The sequence below is a fragment of the Taurulus bubalis genome, assembly GCF_910589615.1.
Source record: "Taurulus bubalis genome assembly, chromosome: 3".
NCBI lineage: Eukaryota > Metazoa > Chordata > Actinopteri > Perciformes > Cottidae > Taurulus > Taurulus bubalis.
The window spans coordinates 16222510-16245354 of record NC_136591.1 but is presented as its reverse complement, the minus strand read 5'-3'; the positions used below and the strand labels follow the sequence as shown (position 1 = coordinate 16245354).

The 22845-nt window shown below is 43.3% G+C and overlaps 1 protein-coding gene across 1 annotated transcript in view; it reads right to left on the bottom strand.

Moving 5' to 3' along the window:
• Positions 1–21968, bottom strand: part of pde5ab (phosphodiesterase 5A, cGMP-specific, b) — a gene marked incomplete at both ends in the record, with an annotated part of 32398 nt that extends 10430 nt beyond the window's left edge. Inside the window, 12 exons of the mRNA XM_079216206.1 lie at positions 30–89; positions 934–1109; positions 2140–2224; positions 2304–2412; positions 7972–8039; positions 13461–13598; positions 13685–13774; positions 13937–14008; positions 16215–16304; positions 18028–18201; positions 18756–19293; positions 21871–21968. Coding sequence (XP_079072332.1) covers positions 30–89; positions 934–1109; positions 2140–2224; positions 2304–2412; positions 7972–8039; positions 13461–13598; positions 13685–13774; positions 13937–14008; positions 16215–16304; positions 18028–18201; positions 18756–19293; positions 21871–21968 — 1698 coding nt within the window. The remainder of the gene's footprint in view (positions 1–29; positions 90–933; positions 1110–2139; positions 2225–2303; positions 2413–7971; positions 8040–13460; positions 13599–13684; positions 13775–13936; positions 14009–16214; positions 16305–18027; positions 18202–18755; positions 19294–21870) is intronic.
• Between the last annotated feature and the right edge of the window lie 877 nt (positions 21969–22845).

Genomic DNA, 22845 nt, shown 5'->3' with positions numbered 1-22845 from the left:
ATATGGTGAATTAATAAATTGTAATTTACCGCGGTTACCTGGAGTTCCCGCGATTCTTCCTCTGCGGCGGAGGCGTGATACGACAAGACCTGGAACACACAGACAGACTCTGTGTCACATCAGCTTCTACACGCTCTCTGGGCATCTCATCTCTCTACTTTGAGCTGGACGTCACTTTCTGAGGATTTGCGTTGCTGAGAGATTGGGTACATCCCAGTCTCTTAATTGTTGTTTTTGCTCGCTCCTCGATTGAAACGGAAGTGGTTCTGCATCGCCATATGGCCGTCAATATTCTGCTCTGAGGAGCTAGGAGCTAGGAGCGAGGAGGGATCTCGGAGGAGCCATGAGGAGAGCAGGCTTCCAGGAAGTGTTTTAAGGCTCGACACGCCCTCTCACTGTTCATCAGTTATTTGATTGGACACCCCCCCCTCATTGTTCATCAGTTATTTGATTGGACACCCCCCCTCATTGTTCATCAGTTATTTGATTGGACACCCCCCCCCCCTCATTGTTTCACCCCCCCCCACGCAAATAATTAATAAACAAGACAAACACATTCCACCGGTAGAATCAATCCTGCACATATACTGTAAGCAGGACACAGAACACAGTATAAATACCACACACTGTGTAAATTCTCAACAGGTAACATGACATAATTCACATATAATTCAGTTTTTAGGTTTAATTTGATCATAGTGTATCTTTTTAGGTCTGTGTTAGTTTAGTTTTTCCTTTTCTGATGCTAATCCCATTCAAAAATCCTAAAAATATATATATAAATAAACAGTTTGACACATCTCTAAAAATAGGCACACAGTCTCTGTAGTGTGGTTCTAAAAGCTGGAGAAGAGGAGTTTGTGATTTAGTTCTTGTGTGGGTGTGTGTGTGTGTGTGTGTGTGTGAGAGAGAGAGAGAGAGGGAGAGGCTGACCTCCAGAGTGACCTCTTGCTTGGCCATGGCTCTCTCCACTGTTTCATACATCTGTGTGTTCTGGATGCCGAGACCACAGAAGATGGCGAAGGCCTCCAAGAATTGCTCATCGTTCCTGTTGAAGGCCTTCACAGTGCCGGATGCTTCATCCATCTTGTTCACCAACTGACACACACCTGCATGGACACACACACATTCACGCGGTTGAAGTAAAAACTGTTGCTCTGTGACTTTTTTTGTGTGTGTTTTCTTTGGCATTTCAATGTTCAGGAAGTAGTATACAAGAAGAATACATTTCTTAAAATGTTAATATACAAAAAAAAATCAAACTAACAAAACATGCATGATGCTGTGAAGACCACAAGAGTGGTAAATTAATATAGACAGCACCCAATTAAAATCCTTGGCTTTAGATCAAAATGCTAATGTGCCGGGTTACCGACCAGGCAAAGTGAGTCACTGCTCAGTGGCCCAGGAATGTGTGTGTCTGATTGATACTAACTTAATTGAAAGTTTGGACAGTCTCTGTCAGAATCTCGTTCAGTATTTTGTATTTTAGCTTTGTGCTTCTGTCGGGCATATTCTAGCAATCTGCAAACCAGACAAGTTGCAGTTTACATTTTGTCGATTCACAGTGACCTTTGACCCCAAACCTCCAATTAGGTCATCTTGCATGAAAAATATTGTCACGGCTATCGCCTGGCATGAGAATGTTTTTGTTTACACAACAACATAGAGGACACAGAGCAGAACATTGCATCTCTAATGCTAATAATGTATTCATGAATAAATATAGATATCATTGTAATGCATTGAGCTGTTTTGATGTTGCTCATCACCAGGACTCTTAAGAGGCTGTGAGGACCTGCTCTGTTTGATCACTGAGGGACATCCACGCTCATCACTCGTCTTCATGGCCAACTAATGGAGCTGCTATCAGCTGATTATGCTGATGATCAACACAGTGCTCCTCTCTCTGGATTTCACCAAACGGAGGCTGACCCGGCCATGTCGGCTTTAAACATACATGTTCACTTAAAGGAACAGTTCATCACTTTTTAATCAGTGCATCTTGGAAACAAATATCAGTTCATGTCATCAGTTTTGTCCCAACAGACTTTCTTGCATGAACAGATGAAAAAGAGGTGGTTTCAGCCCAGTGTTAGTACTTTAGAGGCCAGAGAAAGAGAGAGGAAGAGATCCCACCTATGACTTTGTCCTTCTTGCCATTCCTGATGGGAGTGCAGAGCAAGCTCTTGATCTGGTTGCTGGTCTGACCTGGGTGTTCCCGCTGCCAGAAGACAAGAGGGATAATTAGTCACTTTGGGAAGAGAAAAAAGAGAAGAAATGCAAAGACAAGATATACTGACTGTCCAAGGGAAGCGTTGGTCCTTGGTGACGTCTACAATGTTGAGAGGCTGCATGGTGTTTTTGACATACTGGGCGTACATGTAGTTAATCTGACTGACATCACAGTCCCTGAGGAGACACAGCACAAACACTCTCATGACTAACCGGGTAAGTTGACATGAAACACCGAGCTACGCTGCACCTCCAGTTTGAAAAGAGATCTACCTTGTGTGAAGTTTGAATGTACTTGACTGGATGTGGTTTTGTTCAAAAGCATCTGCCAAATGAATGTCATGGTCAGGTATCTGGTCATGTATCTGGTTGAAATCCAACAAACATTCTGAAGAAAAGGCAATATTCCTCTCCGTTTAGCTGTTCAGCTGCTAAACGTTGTACGATGTCCACCAGCTGGGCTCCAGCTGTGTCTGTCTGCTGTTTGGCAGTTTCTGTGTAACCAAGTGTTTTTATTTTGAAATGACAGATTGCAATTTGACACTTTAAGTAACTTTGTTAGAGACACAGTTTGGCCCCGCTGCTCTAGCAAGCATAATAAACCTGAACCGGGCCTGCTTCCTGAAGCTCCTGGCTAACAGCGATGAATAATAAAACATCTGTTGGTTAATGAGAGAACTGCAGCTGAGTCTCGCCCCCCAGCTCAGGTCTGACATCTGAAGCTGTCAGTCACGCCTGTCAGCGCTTAATAAGTCTGTTTGTTTTCTTTAGTTGTTCCAGGTTCAACCGCAGACTCGGCTATATTACTGCATGATGAATGATGGAACATAGATGTGTAAACATGACAGGAGGTCAGAGCAAAAGCAGCGGATTTTGGCTGTGTGTGTGTGTGTGTGTGTGTGTGTGTGTGTGTGTGTGTGTGTGTGTGTGTGTGTGTGTGTGTGTTGCGTAGTTTTCAACATCCTATTCATGACCAGAGTTTGTTTTTTGAATGACTTTCAGGCTTGGGGCTATTTATAACAACGTGTCCTCTCTCTCTCTCTCTCACTCTCACTCTCACTCTCACTCTCACTCTCTCTCTCTCTCTCTCTCTCTCTCTCTCTCTCTCTCTCTCTCTCTCTCTCTCTCTCTCTCTCTCTCTCTCTCTCTCTAACTTCAGCCAGACATGCAACACACTACATGCATCTGCACTCTAGTCTAATTACCCAAACAGACTACAGTCCCCATGTCCTTTCCCTGTCGCTGTGATTGACTCACATTCGGCCACGACTGAACTTCCTGCTTCGGTGAAACAGACGGCGTATCATTGTAAAGCCTCCGCCCCGGGTTAATGTCACTATAAAAAGCCTCCTGTGATTCCAGCCGGTCAAAGCTAACATCCTGCAGGGCCCCCCCCCCCCCCCCCCCCCCCCCCCCCCCCTCCACGTTGGCCCAGTTGGAGCCACAATTTAGCTAAATCTCAGTCCTGCCTGAGGAAGGACAAACACACAACCATATTCAAAGGCAGGTATTAGACCTAAACAGGGGAGAGACAAGATAAGACATCTGCTCTGTGTCATCACAGGGTTGGGATCATCACAACGACCATGCTCTCTTTCGTTTGTTGGTCACCTTCAGACTGAGCTCCGTTTGCACACACATGAGAGCTGTACTTTGCAGAACACTGTCTTACATCTCTGTTCAAACAAGAAGCTCACAGGATGTGACAGGTGCATCTGTTTTACCATTAAAAAGATGGCCCCAAAGCAGCTAGCTTTTATGGACTCGATGTCTCTTTGTTGCATCTCGGCCCTTGAGCAGGTATACGTGTGAAAAGAGTCAATAAAAGCTGATTGTTTGTGACCCTGCTGTCAGTAGCATGTATCACACAAGCATATGTGAGTAATAACTGTGAGCCTCCGATCTTTGAAGGTCCTGGACCTGTGTCTACAGGGTAAGGCTGGCATTGTTTTACATTGTGTTAGAGTCAGACTACAACGGATCGTCAGGTCTGCAGAGAGAACCATCGGTTCCAGCCTGCCCTCCATTCTGGACTTGCACACCTCCAGAGTCAGGAAGCGGGCTGGAAAGATCACTGCAGACCCCTCACACCCTGGACACAAGCTGTTCCAACTGCTCCCCTCTGGTAGGCGCTACAGAGCTCTGTACGCCAAAACCACCAGACACAGGAACAGCTTCTTTCCACTGGCCGTCACTCTGGTGAACAGTGAGTCAGTCACCTCCATCTGCACCATTTGCACATTTTTTGTCATTTTTATATTTATCTTGTTATTGTATATTGTGTATAAATACGTAGAGCGAAGTAAACCGGAGTTAAATTGCATGTATGCGTAAACACACATGGCTAATAAAGCTGATTCTGATTTCAACAAATCCCATGAAAGGATGCGTATTAGTCTGTAAACTACTCATTTATAATATTATTATAATTATTTATAATATTTATAATTTCATTTTTTTAAAGGCCTCAGGACTAAAAATAGCTGGGCAATGTAGTTTTGATCAAATGTTACTCAAACTGCATTTGTTGGGGACTGATCAGTTGTAGATGACTACATTTTTACACTGTGTGTATTTCGGGCCCGTGGTGGGTATGATAGAAGCATCAAATACAGGAAGTCTATATTTAAGCTCAAAGGGGGCCCAGCAGCTCATGTATTAATAATTCAACATCTCATGGTCTTCATCATGAGTTTGATTAGTTGATCAACTCCAGAATGTGACGGGGCCTTACGGGAAGGGGGAATCAAAGGGGAACCGACAACCCGCCACCTGGGTCTTTATGGTGCGTTCACACCAAACCGCGTCAGTTTACTCGCTTGACAATAAAAGTGTGTTCACACCAAAAGCGGTGTGAATATTCACGCCGCATCAAAGGGGCCGTGGTTTATCTCCGTTGCATATCGCCGTAAAAAGAGCTATCATTTCCGCTGTCGACCATGGAAGAAATAACCATTATTTCTGCATTATACTTGTTGTGGAAGTCCCAAAAATGTTGGAATGTCAAATCCCCTCGGTTTTGGGATCATAACATCATCCGTAGCCGCACACAGCTCAGTGAATTTCAGGAATTTCCAGGAACTGCGTCTGGCTTATCTCCGTAGAAACAGTTACTGTTTCTGCCATCCACCATGGAAATAACCACTAGTTCTGCTTTATACTTGTTGTGTAAATTCCACATACGTCAGAACATCAAACTTCATCGTGTCTGGGTTCATAATATTATCCGTAGTCCCACAACAATGTCTGAATGACGGCCGCTACCAGCGCTACTTCAGGCGGAGCAGCAGCAGTTTGATTCAGCAACAGCAGGACGGCGGTGATGACTGGCGGAGCTTCTCAACGCTGATTGGCTGACGCGACAGAATTCGCCCCATGTCAAACGCGTCATTCGCGCCACCCGGCGAAAAAAAACGCTTTTTCGCAACCTATCGCGTCTGTGCATTGACTCTGCATGTAATCTGGTTGTCCGTCAAATTCGTGCTGCGTTTGGTGTGAACGCAGCATTGCACCCCAAGAAATCTAAGTTTTAACAAACGTAAAATATAGTTTTAGAATTTAAGGACACAGATCCATTACCGATAGTTGGCCTGAGACGTGTTTCGTAAAATGAACCAGACGTTTATTAAAGGAATCAAAGAAAATAATCAAAAACAAACACTAAAAGCCAAAACATGCAGAACAAAGTTATCACGGCCAAATCACAGAAGGAAAATTGATTTTCTTTCCAAAACTCTGGAGCGAGCTATCTTTAACTAAGTCTCCTCCTTTCTCCACCAAAACAACTTTCTTTCTCTGAGCAGCTTCACACTGCTAGAGCAGCCTCTCTCTCCTCTGTCCTTATCCATCAAGACCTTTCTGCTGCCTTTGACACAGTAAACCACCAGATCCTTATTTCTTCCCTCTTCTCATCCTACCTCAACGATCCGGAGAGGATCTGTGTCTGAACCTTGTCCTCTCAATACTGGGGTCCCTTAAGGCTCTGTCCTGGGTCCCATCCTTTTCTCTCTGTACACCAACTCTCTCGGCTCTGTCATTCACGCACATGGCTTTTCTCCCCTTCTCACTCAGAAGGCGGCACAGGTTCTCGTACAGGCTCTGATCATCTCACGCCTTGACTACTCTAACTCCCTCCTGGCAGGTCTACCTGCTAGTGCCATCCAACCTCTGCAGCTCATCCAGAATGCAACAGCTCGACTGGTCTTTAACCTCCCGAAATTCACCGACACTAGTCCGGTCCTCAGCGACCTCCACTGGTTACCGGCCAATTGGCTTGTAGCTCCGTCACTGCGAGCTAAACACTCAACAAAGTCACGACTGTTTGCTGTCCTGGCTCCTCAATGGTGGAACAAGCTCCCCATTGACATCAGGACAGCAGAAGGTCTCTACATCTCCTGCCGCAAATTAAAAGCACATCTTTTCCGAAGTAGCACTTTAGTAACACTTAAATTACACGTACATATAGCACTTTGTAGTTTGTCTCTCTTGAATAAATTGTCTTTTCTTGATTCTCATGGTTGAATGCACTCATTGTAAGTCGCCTTGGATAAAAGCATCAGCTAAATGAAATGTGATGTAATGTAATCCGTTCTGTCATAATGTGACTGAACCATCAACAACTCGGTGACAACTGAGCAAACTCCATGAAATACATGAGGTGCGATTTAACGCTTTGGAAAAAATGCTAGTATGTGGACCTTGAGTCCAGATGTTTTCTTTGACAAACCAAAGTTGTATTATTTAAAACCTAAAAAAAGGTTTGCTTTGTTTAGTTTCCCTCATAATAATCCTCACTTGCTCCTTGAAGTATCCTCATAATACAATCACAGGTGATGGGTGCTCACAGCCCGACAAGCTGAGATTGGACATTTGTGAATTTGTTCATTTCTAATATTTTGAGAAATTTCATGTTTCAGTGTATCCTTCAGATATGTTATTCTTATCAGGATGGAGAAGCTTTTGATTAATTATGGGAAACCTACATAGCAGTTGTATCTGATCTGGTGTCATTACTATCAAATCATGTTGATGGGTTCTCGCACACCTGACATATAAATAATAAATTCTAGTATAATTATGTAATCCATCAAACTGGAGCATCTATTATTTCAGGTACTCATGGAAAAGTTCGATCCCCAGCTATATAGTTCACAATCACTTTAATATGACAATGTATATCAAGAGCCCACTTCATCGTGATAAACAGGTCGTGATTGAGGAGCCGTCAAATGAACCCTAAAGATGGTGTGTAGAGCCAGAAGAGACTAAGAAAAAGAGCCGGAGCTGAGAGCTGGGGATCAAATATTTGGTGAAGAAGATCCCATGGGATTGCAAATCAGATCTACAAACGTATGAGAATTGGACCGAGCTGTTCCGGTATAATAAGCAGCTGAATAAAAATTCAGTTTATTCAAAATAAACTGAATTTTATCTTTCGATTCAAAATGACGGATCGGGCCCGATGAGACTTTTTCGACTGCCAACACCTCCGTCTTCCATCCCTTGTTTCTGCTTCTCCCTCTGTGAATGTATATGCTGTATGATGATAATGACTCCTCATGCAAGTACTTGTTACACAAACCTCATCTAAGGGCCTCTCTGGGTGAGGAAAAAGGGTGGTTTGAAAATTCACGGAAATATTAGCGCTAATAACTGGTTGAAACTGATTACGCCTCAAGGTCAATGTGCAGGACTTTTAATTAAATAACGGGTTTCAGTTGAAGACAGTGATCTTACCTTTTGGGGGCATCGAGGACTTCAGATAGCTCCTCGTATTCCATATGAAAGATACTGGAGAAGGAGTTCTGCAAAAAGAATAAAAATATGTTTGTGTAATGTTGCTCGGACTTGCTGGGAGCTAAATGTACTCAGCATAATGCAATTACTATCAGTTGACAACAGATGAATAAATACAGGGTATTAATTGGTCTTGCTGCAGGTCCACCCGGCGGGTTTTCTTTCCAAATCGACTTCCTCATTCCCTCCAATTAAAACATTAACGCTAATCCCAACATCCAAATACCGTAAATTAAGCAGTGGTATCACGCTGCCTAAATAACATCTCCAAGGATGAAAAAAAAGTGACGTTGATCTATTACCCATCAAGCCTTGCCAGAGGGAGTTTATTTCGACATTCCAGTGATCGTTTCGCCTTTCCCCACCTTATAGGGACTTGTGTTCTCTCAACCTGCACTCCCAAAACCTCGCAATGGATCCTTTTTCCATTTTTAAGAGGTGGGGACAGGATGTTAAAGATGGAAAGGCTTCTTGGTTTTGGAAAAATCTCCCCTCTACCCTTGCATGCACATACACACCTTCACACTATGGCATTAGTGCATCCTGATCCATCGAGGTGAGGGTAATAAAGCTGTTTTAAACAGAAATGGGACCTGGCCATGTTATGACATTTATTGGGGTCTCTGTCAAGCGGGAAAGTTTATAACAGGATAACACAGGATAATGGAATTTTCTTTCCTGCATGTAGGAATATTGAAATAAATCACACTGGTCATCTCCTATTCTTTGCAAGCATCAATCAAGGCAGGACGAATAATTGGTTTCTTGGTCACGTACGTGAGGGTTTTCCACATGCAGTTACCAGCATGTGGCAGACACATCAATCATGTTATATCATGGACCTCCAGACATTTTCTCAATCCATAACATAACACAATAAACTGTGTGATGTATGTGTTTAATAGTGGAGCCAAACATTGGAGAAAGAAACAAAAGGAAAGAAGTCTGAGACGTCCTACCACCGAGCACCGGTTGTTCAACTGCTTCGATAGCAAATGACCTGTTGCAGTTATACGTGCAAGGCAGAAGTAGAATGACAAATATTTTGCAAAATAATTTCAAGGAGAAGTTTAGATCACAAATCTTATGCCTTTTGCAACCCGTGTCTAACTCGGATTCTTGTAACCATGACTGAAATCTTTCTCTAACCATAACCAAGCAACGTATCCTTATACAACTGTCCGTATAATATCCGACAAAATGTGACTTCTTATTTTCCATCCGTTTTCCTACAAAACCCTGCAAGCCATTCCATTATCCGTTATCAGCCGCTTATCCGGGGTCGGGTCGCGGTGGCAGCAGGTTCAGCAGGCCGACCCAGGCTTCCCTCTCACCCGCAACACTTTCCAGCTCATTCTGGGGGATCCCGAGGCGTTCCAAGGCCAGCCGGGAGATATAACCCCTCCAACGTGTCCTGGGTCTTCCCCGGGGTCTCCTACCAGTTGGACGTGCCTGGAAAACCTCTAATGGGAGGCGTCCAGGAGGCATCCTGACTAGATGCCCGAAACCACCTCAGCTGACTCCTTTCGACACGAAGGAGCAGCGGCTCAACTCCAAGCTCCCTCCTGATGTCCGAGCTCCTTACCCTATCTCTAAGGCTGAGCCCAGCCACCCTACGGAGGAAGCTCATTTCGGACCCTGCAAGCCATGTTGCCCAAAGGGTCAAAACTTCAATCTGCCTAATACTTTTGTTTATGACCAAATACTTGCAAACTCAAGCCATTCCCATGAGCCTCACCCTAGTTGTGTGTAGCGCTAACTAGCAAAAGTTTCCTGACATGCTAAAGAGAGCAACACGTTTTACACATGATGGGGTTGTGAGTGCCTCAGAATAGTAGAAGCAGAGTATATCTACCACAACTTCACCTACTGCCAAGGTGTGTGGTCCAATGGGCATGATAGGAGGCCACAGGCCCAAACACACTGGTCTCACAATATCCTCATAATACAAGTTGTTCTTATACACAAAATATAGAATTTCTACTTTGTATAAAACAAATCTGAATGAACATGCTAATATTTTCACTGTTGGCATGTTGCACCTCCATGCCTTCAGCCTCACAGAGTGCTTGAGGTTTCACATCAGAAAACCAACTATGAATCATGAGTGATAGAAAACAACCAGAACAGTGCATTTACCATTTCCTGTTGATTTATCAACATGTATGTTGTTCAGAACACATGGAGTCAATCCTAGTTCCCATTGAGGAGGGTTAAGCCACTGAAATGAGCGCCTCCAACCCAATCACACACATTGTGCATTGTGAACATTTGCAAACACATACGAACAAAACACACAGCACATCACTGTTTCTAAACAGATGACACACACTGGAGTAAAATACAGTGAGCCAACACAGGCCAGCTGCTTGAAAACTCTCCTGTGTTATTGTTGGTAGGTCCCAGTGTTAAAGACCAGCACTGTCATTTATTAGACTTCCTACAGGAAAGCTCCTTTCCTAGGGGAAAGGTTACGTTCAAACCCAAAGACCTGTGGGTCCTGCTTGAGAGACTGCAGACATGTAACACTGACACTGTATACAGAGGGACGTCTGGTAGATAAGGCCAGTAAAAGTCCTTAATCTCAGAGTAAATGTTTAGTAAGGAAGGAGACAAGAGAGACAGAAGCGGGGAGGGATATAAAAGAAAGGGAGACAGCTGGTCTGGCAACTTTGAGGTCATGAGAGGGACACCCACACACACACACACACACACACACACACACACACACACACACACACACACACACACACACATACAGAGAGCTCAAGGTAAATGCATCAAATAAAACCTTTTGATTCTTAACCTGTAAATTCCAGAAAATACCAAATTAATTCACGCTCATTTTCCTCATTTCTCATTAGTGTTTTAGCCATTGCAGATAACTTTGTTGCATCTGTTGAGGCTTTGAGGTATCTGTCTCGGAGAGTTCTGCCCAAACCTCAATGGATGTGAACAGAATTCTGTTCATATGGCTCACAGCAGAGAAATGAAAACAAATCTGTGAAATCATCAGCAACATCCTGTTTGTCTGGATCATCCAGGGCCCGATTAGCCTGCTCGGGAGCCCTGGGGTTAAAAAGAGCTGTGGGCCCCTACTGAGCCCCCTACAGTATTTACACTAAGACCAGAACCACGTTATAATAATAATAATAATAATAATAATAATAATAATAATAATAATACATGTATTCATAGAGAGCTTTTCATAGTACTCAAGGGTACTTTACACTAGTTAAAATGATACAATAAAACAACACACAAAGAATTCAACACAATAATTAACCACACATATTGGTTGGTACATTTCAGAAGTATTTGGGGAGTGAGCTCCTGGTTATGAAGTGAGAAGAAGGCTTTGAGTTGGATCTGGTGTTGAGGGACCCAGTGGAGGTTCTGGAGCTGATGTGATCACAGGAGTGAGGAGAGCAGCAGAGTTCTGGATGTACTGTGTGTAGTTTACTTAGCACTTTAGATGGTGTGCCATAAAGAATGTCATACAGACATGGATCAAAGAGGTCAGCTATGTTGCCATGTTGTTTGGTCCAAAGTGCCTGAAACCAGCAGGTTTTCTACGTTGCATTTCTCAGAATTTCATTTTTTTACAGTTTGCAGTTTGTTGTGCAATGTTAAAACAAAAGCCTTCGTCGCAGCATGTCTGACCTGCTTATAATGTAAACCAGAGAAAGTTAAACTCCAATGTTTTGTAACCTAATACAAACCACTTCAATGGCATCGCGTTCCCCATTCACTTCACCCAGACCTCAACACAAATATTGAATGGTGAATTGGCAATGTAGTAAACTTAGTAAAAACCAATGTTTAGAATAACTTGACATTCAGTACAGTCAGCAGTCAGCCCAGTGGAATGCATTATACAACTGAGATATTGTTGTTGGGACTGGGAGTGGGGTTTAAAATGATTTTAAATGTGTGTTGGAAAATATTACTAATGCCAGAGAAGTAAGACATATTGCATGGTTGGATCTTTACTGATTAAAAGATTGATTATGGACAAATTTCAACAAAAATATTTCATTGCTGAATGTAAAACCCACTTCTAAATGGGCAATAATGTGCATTGAAGTGGACATTTTGTAGCATCAGTATACAATAATATCATATTCAATAAAGTGCTTGATAAAATAACCCTCTGTCAGCAAACTGAATTCAATAATGTGCAGTTCGCTGATGAAGTCGGTGTGATGTGGTTGAAAGTTCCCCTTAAACAAGAGCTACATGCAACATGTTAAAAAATGATACGTACAGGGGATGCTTTAGGGCGGGGCTACAAGGTGATTGACAGGTCGCTACCATGGCGTTGTCTGGGTTTTGTCTGGTTCCATGTGTTCTGTCTACATGTATATGCGTATCGCTGGTACTTTTTTAGGTATTTCTTAATGTTTGAAATGTTTGAATCAAAGTACTGGTACAATATATCGTAAATTGAACAGCACAGTAGATTTTTAGAAGCCTTAACCACTCGAGATGTGGAATACTGTAACCAAGCTCATCTATCAATGACAGTTCATTTGCTTCCTTTTTTGTGCTTAGTTTCTGTGTGAGAGTGTGAAGTGTGTCAGTGTTTTTCAGGCCCTGGACGCCCCCAGAGGAAGACAAGCCAAAACCAATGTTAATGTCCACAGAGGATTCTAACAGTGTTCAGATGTGTGTGCCATTAGAGTGAAAGAGACCATATTTACATTAAAACACGGCCAGCTACTGTTCTGTCTGCTCACTATATAAAAGTTCTTGATTTGCGAAACAGAAACTCTGCATGTCCACTTGCTGTCAGAAGTGTCAAGTCTGTCCAACTCCACCTGTCTGCTTCTGAAAGCTGCTATTCATTTAAAGTCCATTAAACTTCAAGGGAAACAAGAAAGCCATGTACCCATTTGCACTAAAAAAACATTTGAGCATTTTTTTTTTTTGACATGATCATGGTTATCGTGGTCTAAACTGCTTCATGCCCTGTTAAATGTTTTAATGTAAAGCACATCAAAAAATAGTCTCCTGGTTGTCCCTCCTGAAATTCTATCACAGTTGAAAATGGTAATGTTGTCTCCACATATGCCGCAACAGAATACATCGGACTGGGTGGTAAATCAAATCAATTAGATCAATATAAAAGGCACCACTAAAGACGAGGTGAAGACATGACGCAATTATTCTGAAAACAATGCAATAAGTCACAGACTTTGATCATTGACTGTGGAGGTCGGACTGCAGCTCCAGATATTCATTCAAAGGTTATCTCATCATTTCAGATTAGGACTTAATAATATCTTACACATTCATACAGACTTTAAGGTATGAACATGTTGTGTGTGTGTGTGTGTGTGTGTGTGTGTGTGTGTGTGTGTGTGTGTGTGTGTGTGTGTGTGTGTGTGTGTGTGTGTGTGTGTGTGTGTGTGTGTGTGTGTGCTGACCATGGAGTCGTCGTCGGAGGTAAAGACGGTACAGGCCTGGGCCTGCATGAAGGACAGGATGGTTCCAGCGATCTTCCTCAGTAAAACCTCCAGACACTGCTGCTCCTCAAAGATCAGACTGGCCAGGTCCAACAGCACCTGCACACACAGAGGACCGCATGGTGTTAAGAGGTGTGTCTCCGCGGCGTACACATACCTTCTGAGACACATTCACACCGACCCACCTGGTTGCGTCTGTTCTCGAGCTGCGATGTCTCGTAGAGCTGAGCGTTGTGCAGCACGATGCCTGAGAAGGCTAAATAGGCTGAGAAGTCCTGAGGAGAAAGGAAATGATAGAAAGACGGACTGAGGTCAAGGACAGTTCTATATTCCTGTATCTAGGAGACACACGTCAGATGTCAGTACAAAGCAAACATCTTTCTAACTTTCTGGATTTACATGTGGCTCTTGTTGGTGTACCTGTGGACTTTACTGACCTTTTCATCCTGTTCAGTAAAGGCACTGTCCTCCCCACACTTTTTATTGATAGCCTGAGCCACTCCAACTACCTGGACAGAGAAAACATAACAGAAAAAGTTAATCAAAATGAGGATGACTTGTACATAGATCTAGTGAAAAGAAATTACTTGAAGCACAAGTTGTGTTCACTTGTACATTGAATTCCATTATGAAATGGGAGCCGAGACACACACGGAAGTGGTTATAACTGCTTTTTAAATAGTATGTCTTGATTTCTATTATATACACAATGTAAATGTAAATATTAAAAATAACAGATTTTCTGTGAAATGATGCACAAGGTTGTTGATAAGGTGTCCCGTCAACAAGGCTTGCATAGCTACAGCTGTGTATTGGAACAGGATGCAATTAGTTAGTGAAACTGATCTCCAGATTGTATATAGTGTAACTGTAAAAACTCAAACAGCTCCACGGGGAGAAATGTTAGATACACGTCTAAATGGCTCAAGGGCACTTTGGCAATTTTTGTTTTTTAGAATCTTGATTGCAAACGCCATACAGCCATAATAACCAGCTGGGCCCCCACAAATATATATTTATATATATAAATATAAGAATCTCAACATTTAGTTGGACCAACTCAAAGTCTATTTAATAGGTTTTTCAGACCTTCCGCTGCATCCTATGGTCTTCCTCAGTGAATTGTCATGAAGATTACGCAGTTGCCACCAGGGCCCTATTTCTCGTACCTGGCTTACTGAGTTAACACAGCCAAAAATGTGAACCTGCTCCAGCGCAGGCTTACTGAAATTCACTGGATAAGCTGGCCACTCCCACCGGACAAAAAAGGCAGCTCCCTTCCTCATTGATGAAGGAGCGATATTAGTTATATTAGTTTTATAGGGAGAGAGTTCTTCCAGATCGCCAAGATCCGTTCTTTGCGCTATAGATTCTGCCGACAAAAAATAATTTATTTACAAGAGCTTTTAGAGCCGCGGACATTGATCACTATTGCCCGATTGCCCGTCTCACAGACATAGACTATCAGCCGCTGCATGCCGCGCTGTTCTTAACCCTCCCGTTGTCTTGGGGTCAAAATGACCCGTGTACGGGTGTATATGTATGTGTGTTGATGGGTCATTTTGACCCCAAGACAACGGGAGGGTTACGTTTATTTAGTGCTTAAGAATCTTATGGATGTGTTGAAAGCACTCAAAATTATATGACAGTGTTATTAGTACACCATAGATACCATTATTGTAGAACATGATTAAGGTGATCGTGATAAGAATACAGAGAATCATACACAATTTATTTCTCACTGCTTCAATTGATTGAATTTCTGATTATGAATAATAAATAGTACATGATACATAAACACATACAGTACATATATCGTCATAAGTATATATTAATTTGTATACTAATGCCAGCAGATACATTTAAATAAATATAATCTGATTGATTTGGGTGATGAAGCACTTAAAATTAGCCGATACATTTTCCCAACACTGACGCATTTAACTTGTCTGATATATTTGCGATGCTTATGTCTCCCAGCGGGGGCGGTGTTATGCTGCATTCACACCAACAACGATGCAAACGCGTTGCGAATATTTGCAACGCGTTTGCTGTGAATGATTAAGGTGATGCATTCCTCATATGCCATCATGATCATCTCCTGCTTATCAGCGGAGAAATAAAAAGAGGTTCCTCTGAGTTTATTTGGCATTGTACTGTTAGAACATTGTGGTGTCAGTGCTTGATTATTATCCCTTCTGAAGAGTAGCGGGCACGCGCATTTATCCAGATGACTGACGTCTGGTTAGAATTAACGAGACGTTTCAGCGCGGATCTTCCGTGGAGAAACCGAGTTAGCCTGATGTCAATCATCTCGCTAATTTAAGCTGGATAATATGACATTTGCTCTACTTTGTTGAGCCAGGTACGAGAAATAGGGCCCAGATGGAGTTCAATACTTGCATGCTGCACATACATAATGAAAATTGAGCCATCTCAATCAATACCAAGCAAAGTCCATCTGCTGAAGATGACCATGAAATACGGTTGAAAGACCAAGACAAAGCTAGTAAGTGGACATTGTCATACAGATTCCCATCATTTCTATAAAGCTGGCGTTATACACATCAGCCTTCTTTGCCCGTCTATATCACACTGGGCTTGACAAACAAAAAGTCCATTTAGATAAGCCCGATCCGACTGGTCTACCGTAACATCAGACCTCCTAGAAGTGGGTAAAAACAAGCTGTAGAGCTCCAGTGTGTAATGACTTACCTCATCTTTGTGGTTCTTGATGGGAAGGCAAAGGATACTCTGGGTTTTGTAACCTGTGATCAGGTCCACCTCAACATTGAACCTGGGGTCCTGGGGAGGCAAAGCATATATAGATCAAACTCATCTTTCAAGCAATAAAAACTGTTACCAATTTGTATTAACTGTTTGCTGCCCAGTGCTTTTTCCACAGACAGATAGTCTGCTAGGCATCTGAAGAGTTGGGAAGGTGTCTTAATTGAAACAGGCCAAACAGTGTTTTGATCAGCTAAAACATGAGCCGCGACCATTAGCATGACCCGCTAACTAGCTCACGACCTACAGGAGTAAAGTAGCAGTACTTCTAATGCCAGAGGCTATACCTCATATTTACTAATTCCATTACTTTGTTACAGGGCCACGTAGAAGATGTGCTGTTTATGAGGACATTTGACTTCTGTGTAGTATTTCTCACTGATAGTGATTTGGGATAATGGCCACCTACCCGAGGTAGAATCCACATCCTAAAACCCTTTCTTCTTTTGGTAAATGGGAAAACTGTTTAAAAATATGAGCAAGTAGGCTACTTAACCTAAGAAGCCAAACAGTGTTTTGTTGACTGAAATCTAGAACAAAATGGTTCTGAAATTAATATGAATCTGCCACTACTATCATTATTAGCATTGTAAATGTTATATGAGCCGTCCGAAATCATGAAGCTTGAAAGGAGTAGCAACACAGTTGAGATAAACTGTTCTTTAAGAGAGACTAAACATTTGAAAAAGTATTGGCCATCAGACCTGCTGTGATCTGTATTGAAATCCTCATCAACCGATTAATCAAGTAGCTGCACACATGCAGCCGTCAGCGTTATGCAACACAAAGTTCCACTCCTCTCCAAAACAAAGCCTCACAGACATAGTTCCGTTCGTGCTTGTTATCCATCACATTGAGACAAACCCCTTATTTGCTATGTGAATGTGGAGTTGGAGAGAGAGAGAAGAGGCTTCTGAAGGCCCACTCAGCTCCATCAAGTGACTTACACTGGTGTCACGTCTCCTCCCAGGTAGCAGTGAACTCGACCGTATTGCGGCTGAGTGTCGGCTGATCGGCTGTGTTCCGGCTCGATGCGGCTAAATGTGAGCCAGCTTTGGCCCGTTTCATTTTTGCCATATCTGGCCCATTTATATTGAACTTTATTTATTCAAGGAAAAATTAAACCTTTTTTGAAGAAAAAAGTGTTTTGCTTTCTTTTTTAGAGTGAGATGGGAAGATTGATATTGATCTTGGGTCTATGTGTTAAACTGGAGTCAGGATGTGGTTAGCCTAGCTTAGCATCACGACTGGAAACAGGGGCAACCAGCTAGCTTGGCTCGGTCAACGGTTCAGGAAAACACCTTCCAACAACAAATTTAAAAAGGTTTTAGGGGAACTTGTTTGCTGGAACTAATTCTTTGTTCAGGAGTCTCAACCATTTCCTTAGTGGGAGAGTTCCAAGTGAGGTTGGTTTGACCATTGACTGAAGTGAGAAAATGATACTGTGTTGTAACCGGATCACACAAAAGGTCAGTACTCTCAAACTGTCGTCTAAAATGTGCATGTGTGTTTGTGTGGTGAAGACCAAGTATCCAGAGGACCGCCTTGCAAGGCTGTGCTCCGTCAGCACCAACCACCAAATGAACCAAAGAAAACACAATGCACACGCACACGCACACGCACACACACACACACACACACACACACACACACACACACACACACACACAACAAGCATACAAAACCAAGCACCTCATAACAGGCTTCTCCATAATCATAATTATAATCTGTGGTCCCTCACCTCGTAAGCGTTCTTGATATTGAGAGGCTGTCCCGTGGCGGCTACATGTCCCACAATGCCCTTGTTCCATTCCAGCCGGATGCAGCTACTTGAGGACTCCTCCAGCGTGGATCCCTCGGCGACGTCAAACAAGCGGCTGACCAAGAATTTCCTGTTGGAGCTGTCCTCGCCTACCTAGGACACAACACACACACACACACACACACACACACACACACACACACACACACACACACACACACACACACAGAAATAGTATGTTGTTTGGTGCAGCAGTATGCAGGATTAGCCCGGGGACAGACTCATACACGCTCGACCAATCTCATTATCTCCTGAGATCCTTAAAGTTGCACTGCTGAATATTTTCATAATAACAATGCATCAAATAATTACAACAAATGTAATTTAAAGGTTGTTTCCCGCAGCAGTCAGCTGTTTTGTAAAACACTCCTTATAGTGATGAACCCACAGAGCATTATCGGACACTCCATTTAGGGTTGACATGACAATGTGAAGCGGGTAATCAAAACATTTAATCAAACTAACTATTTCACATCATCGTCATTAATACTAGTATTCATTATTACCAGTCATTTTATTATTGACACAGACAGGTGCTACTACTCAGACCTCTATGTTTGTCCAATGAGAAATGACCTGAAGAGTGAAAGGTAAGTGTGAATAGTGGCTCCAGGTGAAGCAGCTGTCACAACCCTGTGCCCTCCTACCAGGAACAGAGAGTAGCGGTCAGCGGCGATCAGCTCATTGATGTGCAGGAAGATCTTGTGGCAGAGGGCTGTCACATCCAGATGACTCGACACGTCCTTCACCAGCTCCAGCAGTCTGGCGCAGCGATCCGCCACGTTGGCACTACCCACCCCATTGCCCACCCCGCTGGCACCCCCTTCCCCCATCATTGACCCCCTCAGAGGGACCGTTTCACGGTCGGCGTCGCTCAGAAACGTCAGAGAGCCCTCAGAGTCCTTCACCACGATGGGTCGGAGTGGCCGGTCGAACTCGGACGCTGAGATCTTGCGTGTCGGGGTGCCGGGGGCCGGACTTGGGACCCTGACTGGGGAAGGGCAGCAGTTGTCCAGGAGGCAGAGGGTGGAGTGGGGGTTGGGGGAGGCAGAGGCAGAGGCAGAGGCAGAGGCGGGGTCGGAGTCTGCGGAGGACTGAAGGGCCCGCTGCTGTGGAGGGTTTTCTTTGGAGGCAGATGGCTGGATGGAGTGGACACGCTCAGCGAACCAGGCATTCACCATCTCCCTGTGGAGGACAGGAGAAACTGTGTCTTATATTATTGACACATATTGTAACAGAAGGTTCTGTATCCGTACAGCTGCATGAGGTTAGCTGTAAAGCTGTAAAGTGTCAAGACTGAAGTAGCACCTGAAACCATGACTGACAGCATATCATTAACGGCAAGCGACATATTCAGGCCAACATACACAGACATTTTATTCCTGACAGTTGGAAGAATATTGACCATATGATTAAATACATAAATCCACACACAGGTAGGCTATGATTACAGGCGCTAATCCTCCCGAAAACCCAAACGGACATCATTTATGCTGCAATTTTAACCAAAAATGCTAAATTTGGATTGTTTTGGGATTACATCAAAATACAGCATTGAAAATATTGCACCTCATACTAAAAGCATGGACAAAAATGTGGGTTCTGCAAAAATGCTCTCTTCTCTTTAATAATTCTCTCTCACCCTAACCTCAAAACATGTTCAATGCAAATTACATGGAGTTTGCATAGTCAGCATTTACAGTTGGTCGATTGAAATGACCTTTACAAAGACGGAACTGGTACAAACTACAGATGTACTGTTCCAATTCTCCAACTTACATTATTTGAAAAAATAATATTTTGTAATCCAGATTACATGTAATCTTTTCATATGCAACCCTCTTTGACAGAAGCACCTGGAGACACCATTCATGCATATGGTAGGTTTAGTGTGTACCCAGCCTAACCAGCAGTAGGGCTGCATCTGTGTTTCCATGCTTTCCAACGTTACTTTTGTCCCAACCTGTCAATGCGGTTTGGCTTTACAAGTCATTTTACTGAGGTCAGAATTAGGGTTCACGGGACAAATTACTGATGTTGCTCTGTGTCTGCTGATGTGTGAACACTTTGCTCACACGTTTGCCTTATCAACAACAGATACAAGTTCATATTTCCATCCACCACTATGCATGTCTTCTCCTCCGAACCCTAATCTGCTGGAGAAACACATTGGTGTCTTGCAGCAGATTATATGAATCTGAGAACATTTGACTGAACAGTCTGCTAGAAGAGCAGATGAAACTTTGTATCTGCAGGTAACAACAGGTGTAAGCAGCTAGAGGTCAGTGAGTGAGGCCCCTGAGGATAACACACTTGAATGTGAATAGTAATGGTCCTGTACTTGTACATCTCTTTTCTAGTCTTCTGACCACTCAAAGCACTTTCACACTACTTGTCATCATTTACCCATTCACACACTGATGGGAGGGCCACCTGCCCATCAGGATAACTAACATTCATACAGGCAGGAACAGCCTGCCCAACATTACCACATCAACATGGACCAGCAGAGTCGGGGATCAAACTGCATCCTCGGATTTCCTCTGATGTTTGTCTGTGACCAGTACATTTATAGATTAGATTAGTTTAGATATTCCTTTATTTGATGTAGTTATGGAGAAGCTCTCACCACAATCACACACATGTTTTCAAGCCATGTGGGTCATGTGACTCATTCTTCTCTGTTCACCTAAGCGTAAGGGAGGGCAAACAGGTGCTACCCATGGCATTAACCATGGCATTAACCATATTAACCATGGCATTAAGCATGGCATTAACCATGGCATCTTGGGCCCCGAGCCAGACCAATACAACGCCAGGAGCCAGAGGATGGCTATTATCTGACTGCAGTGTGGTGGAGTCCTCCCCACAGAGCCGACCTGTACGTGTCCAGGAGAGGTGTGGCTGGTCAGGACTTCTGGATGACATGCCTCTCAATCAGAACGGCTCTTGCACTGACTCACTTTTTAGTGGGGTTTTTTTGTTATGTAAAGCAGTCCGAAATATGACAATGCATTTTATGGAAACTATTTTGAGATTGAGATAATGTGTGTTGCAGTCTCCGGACGAAGTTGCCATGGTGGTGTAAGTGGATAAATGGGTCTGAAGGGGTCGTCACGGATACAGACTTGGAGTGTCCTGATGAGCATGCTGCTGCAAAAAGCCTTTATATAGCTCCAAAGACTGGTTTGGAATCTGTGTTTGCGTAAGAAATTAAATGTCTCTCGCTCAGAATTAAACAGAATGATTGGCAGCAGTAAAAGTTAATGATTGAAGGGCCCTGTGTAACTCTCAAAGCGCTTGCTGATTGTGAAATGAAAGGAGCTCAGCAGAGAGCCTGCAGGTACAGACTACCTGAGCAGGGTCAGCCTGGACCTGAAATACCCACCACCAGTGCTGGAGAGCCTGTTTACTGCTAGGTAGGTCATGGAAGGGCTCTCCAGTCCTCTGTCCTCACGGAGAGAGGTAAAGGGAATCCTGCTTAAACTAACAGGACATGAAGCTGCTGCACACAAAGCAAACAACTTGGGTCCGCAGAGATCCCACTATAAGAAATCCCACTATAAGATATCCCACAATAAGAGATCCCCAGAGATCCCAGTATAAGTTATCCCACTATAAAATGTCCTACTAAGAGATCCCACGATAAGAGATCCTGCTATAAGAGATCCCACTATAAGAGATCCCCAGAGATCACACTAGAACGACCATCACATGCTCACAAAACAAGTCCACCAGCTGGAGGCTGGCTGCCCCCTTTACCTTGACGCCTTCCTCATAAAGTAGGAGTGGGTGAACTCCAGGTGGTCGTCCAGCCACGCTTCCATCCTCTCGCCCTCCTCGGAACAGCAGTCCTCCATGGCGCAAAGTGTCCCGCTGTGAGCTCCTGTTACCGGTTACCGCCTACATCTACACGCGAGAGACATGGACCCGGATAGAGAGAGAGGGATGCGGCTCAGAGAGAGAGAGAGACATGGACCCGGAGAGAGTGAGCTGCTCGGGCCACCAGCTGCTGCGCGCGGTCATAAAGCGGCGACTGAGCGCTTTCTAGTGGGTGAAGCGACTGGAGAGAGAGAGAGAGAGAGAGAGAGAGAGAGAGAGAGAGAGAGAGAGAGATAGTGTGTGTGTGTGTGTGTATCTATATATGTGTGTGAAATCTCTCTCTCTCTCTCTCTCTCTCTCTCTCTCTCTCTCTCTCTATATATATATATATATATATATATATATATATATATATATATATTTATATAAATTGATATTAGGGTCACTCAAGTGATTTAGTATATTGAGCAGCATCATTTTGGTGGATTCAGAAGAGACATATTTTAATCAAAAGAAGAATCAAAAACACTGGATCCTACATATCCCAGAATGCAACACTTATAGTGTATATTTAGACGTGTCCTCTCTGATAAATACAATCTTGCATCTTTCAAGCTTCACTTTCCATCCCAGATAAGTTCTTCTTTAAAGAAAACATATTATGAGGCGAACATTCAATGTGAATGTACATTTATAGGCTCCATGTGGCTTTCAAGAGGTTTGATGTAGCTTCTATCTCTCTCTCTCTCTCTCTCTTTCCACCCTTTACAGAAACAACCCAAATAAGGTTCCCATAAAATAACCATTAACAATCTAGGGATCATAAAGGAACATTACTGCATTCACCAATGAAAGATCTAATGTGGTCAAGAACATTTTTCTGATCTTTAAATAAAGTAATGCATCAAAGAACCT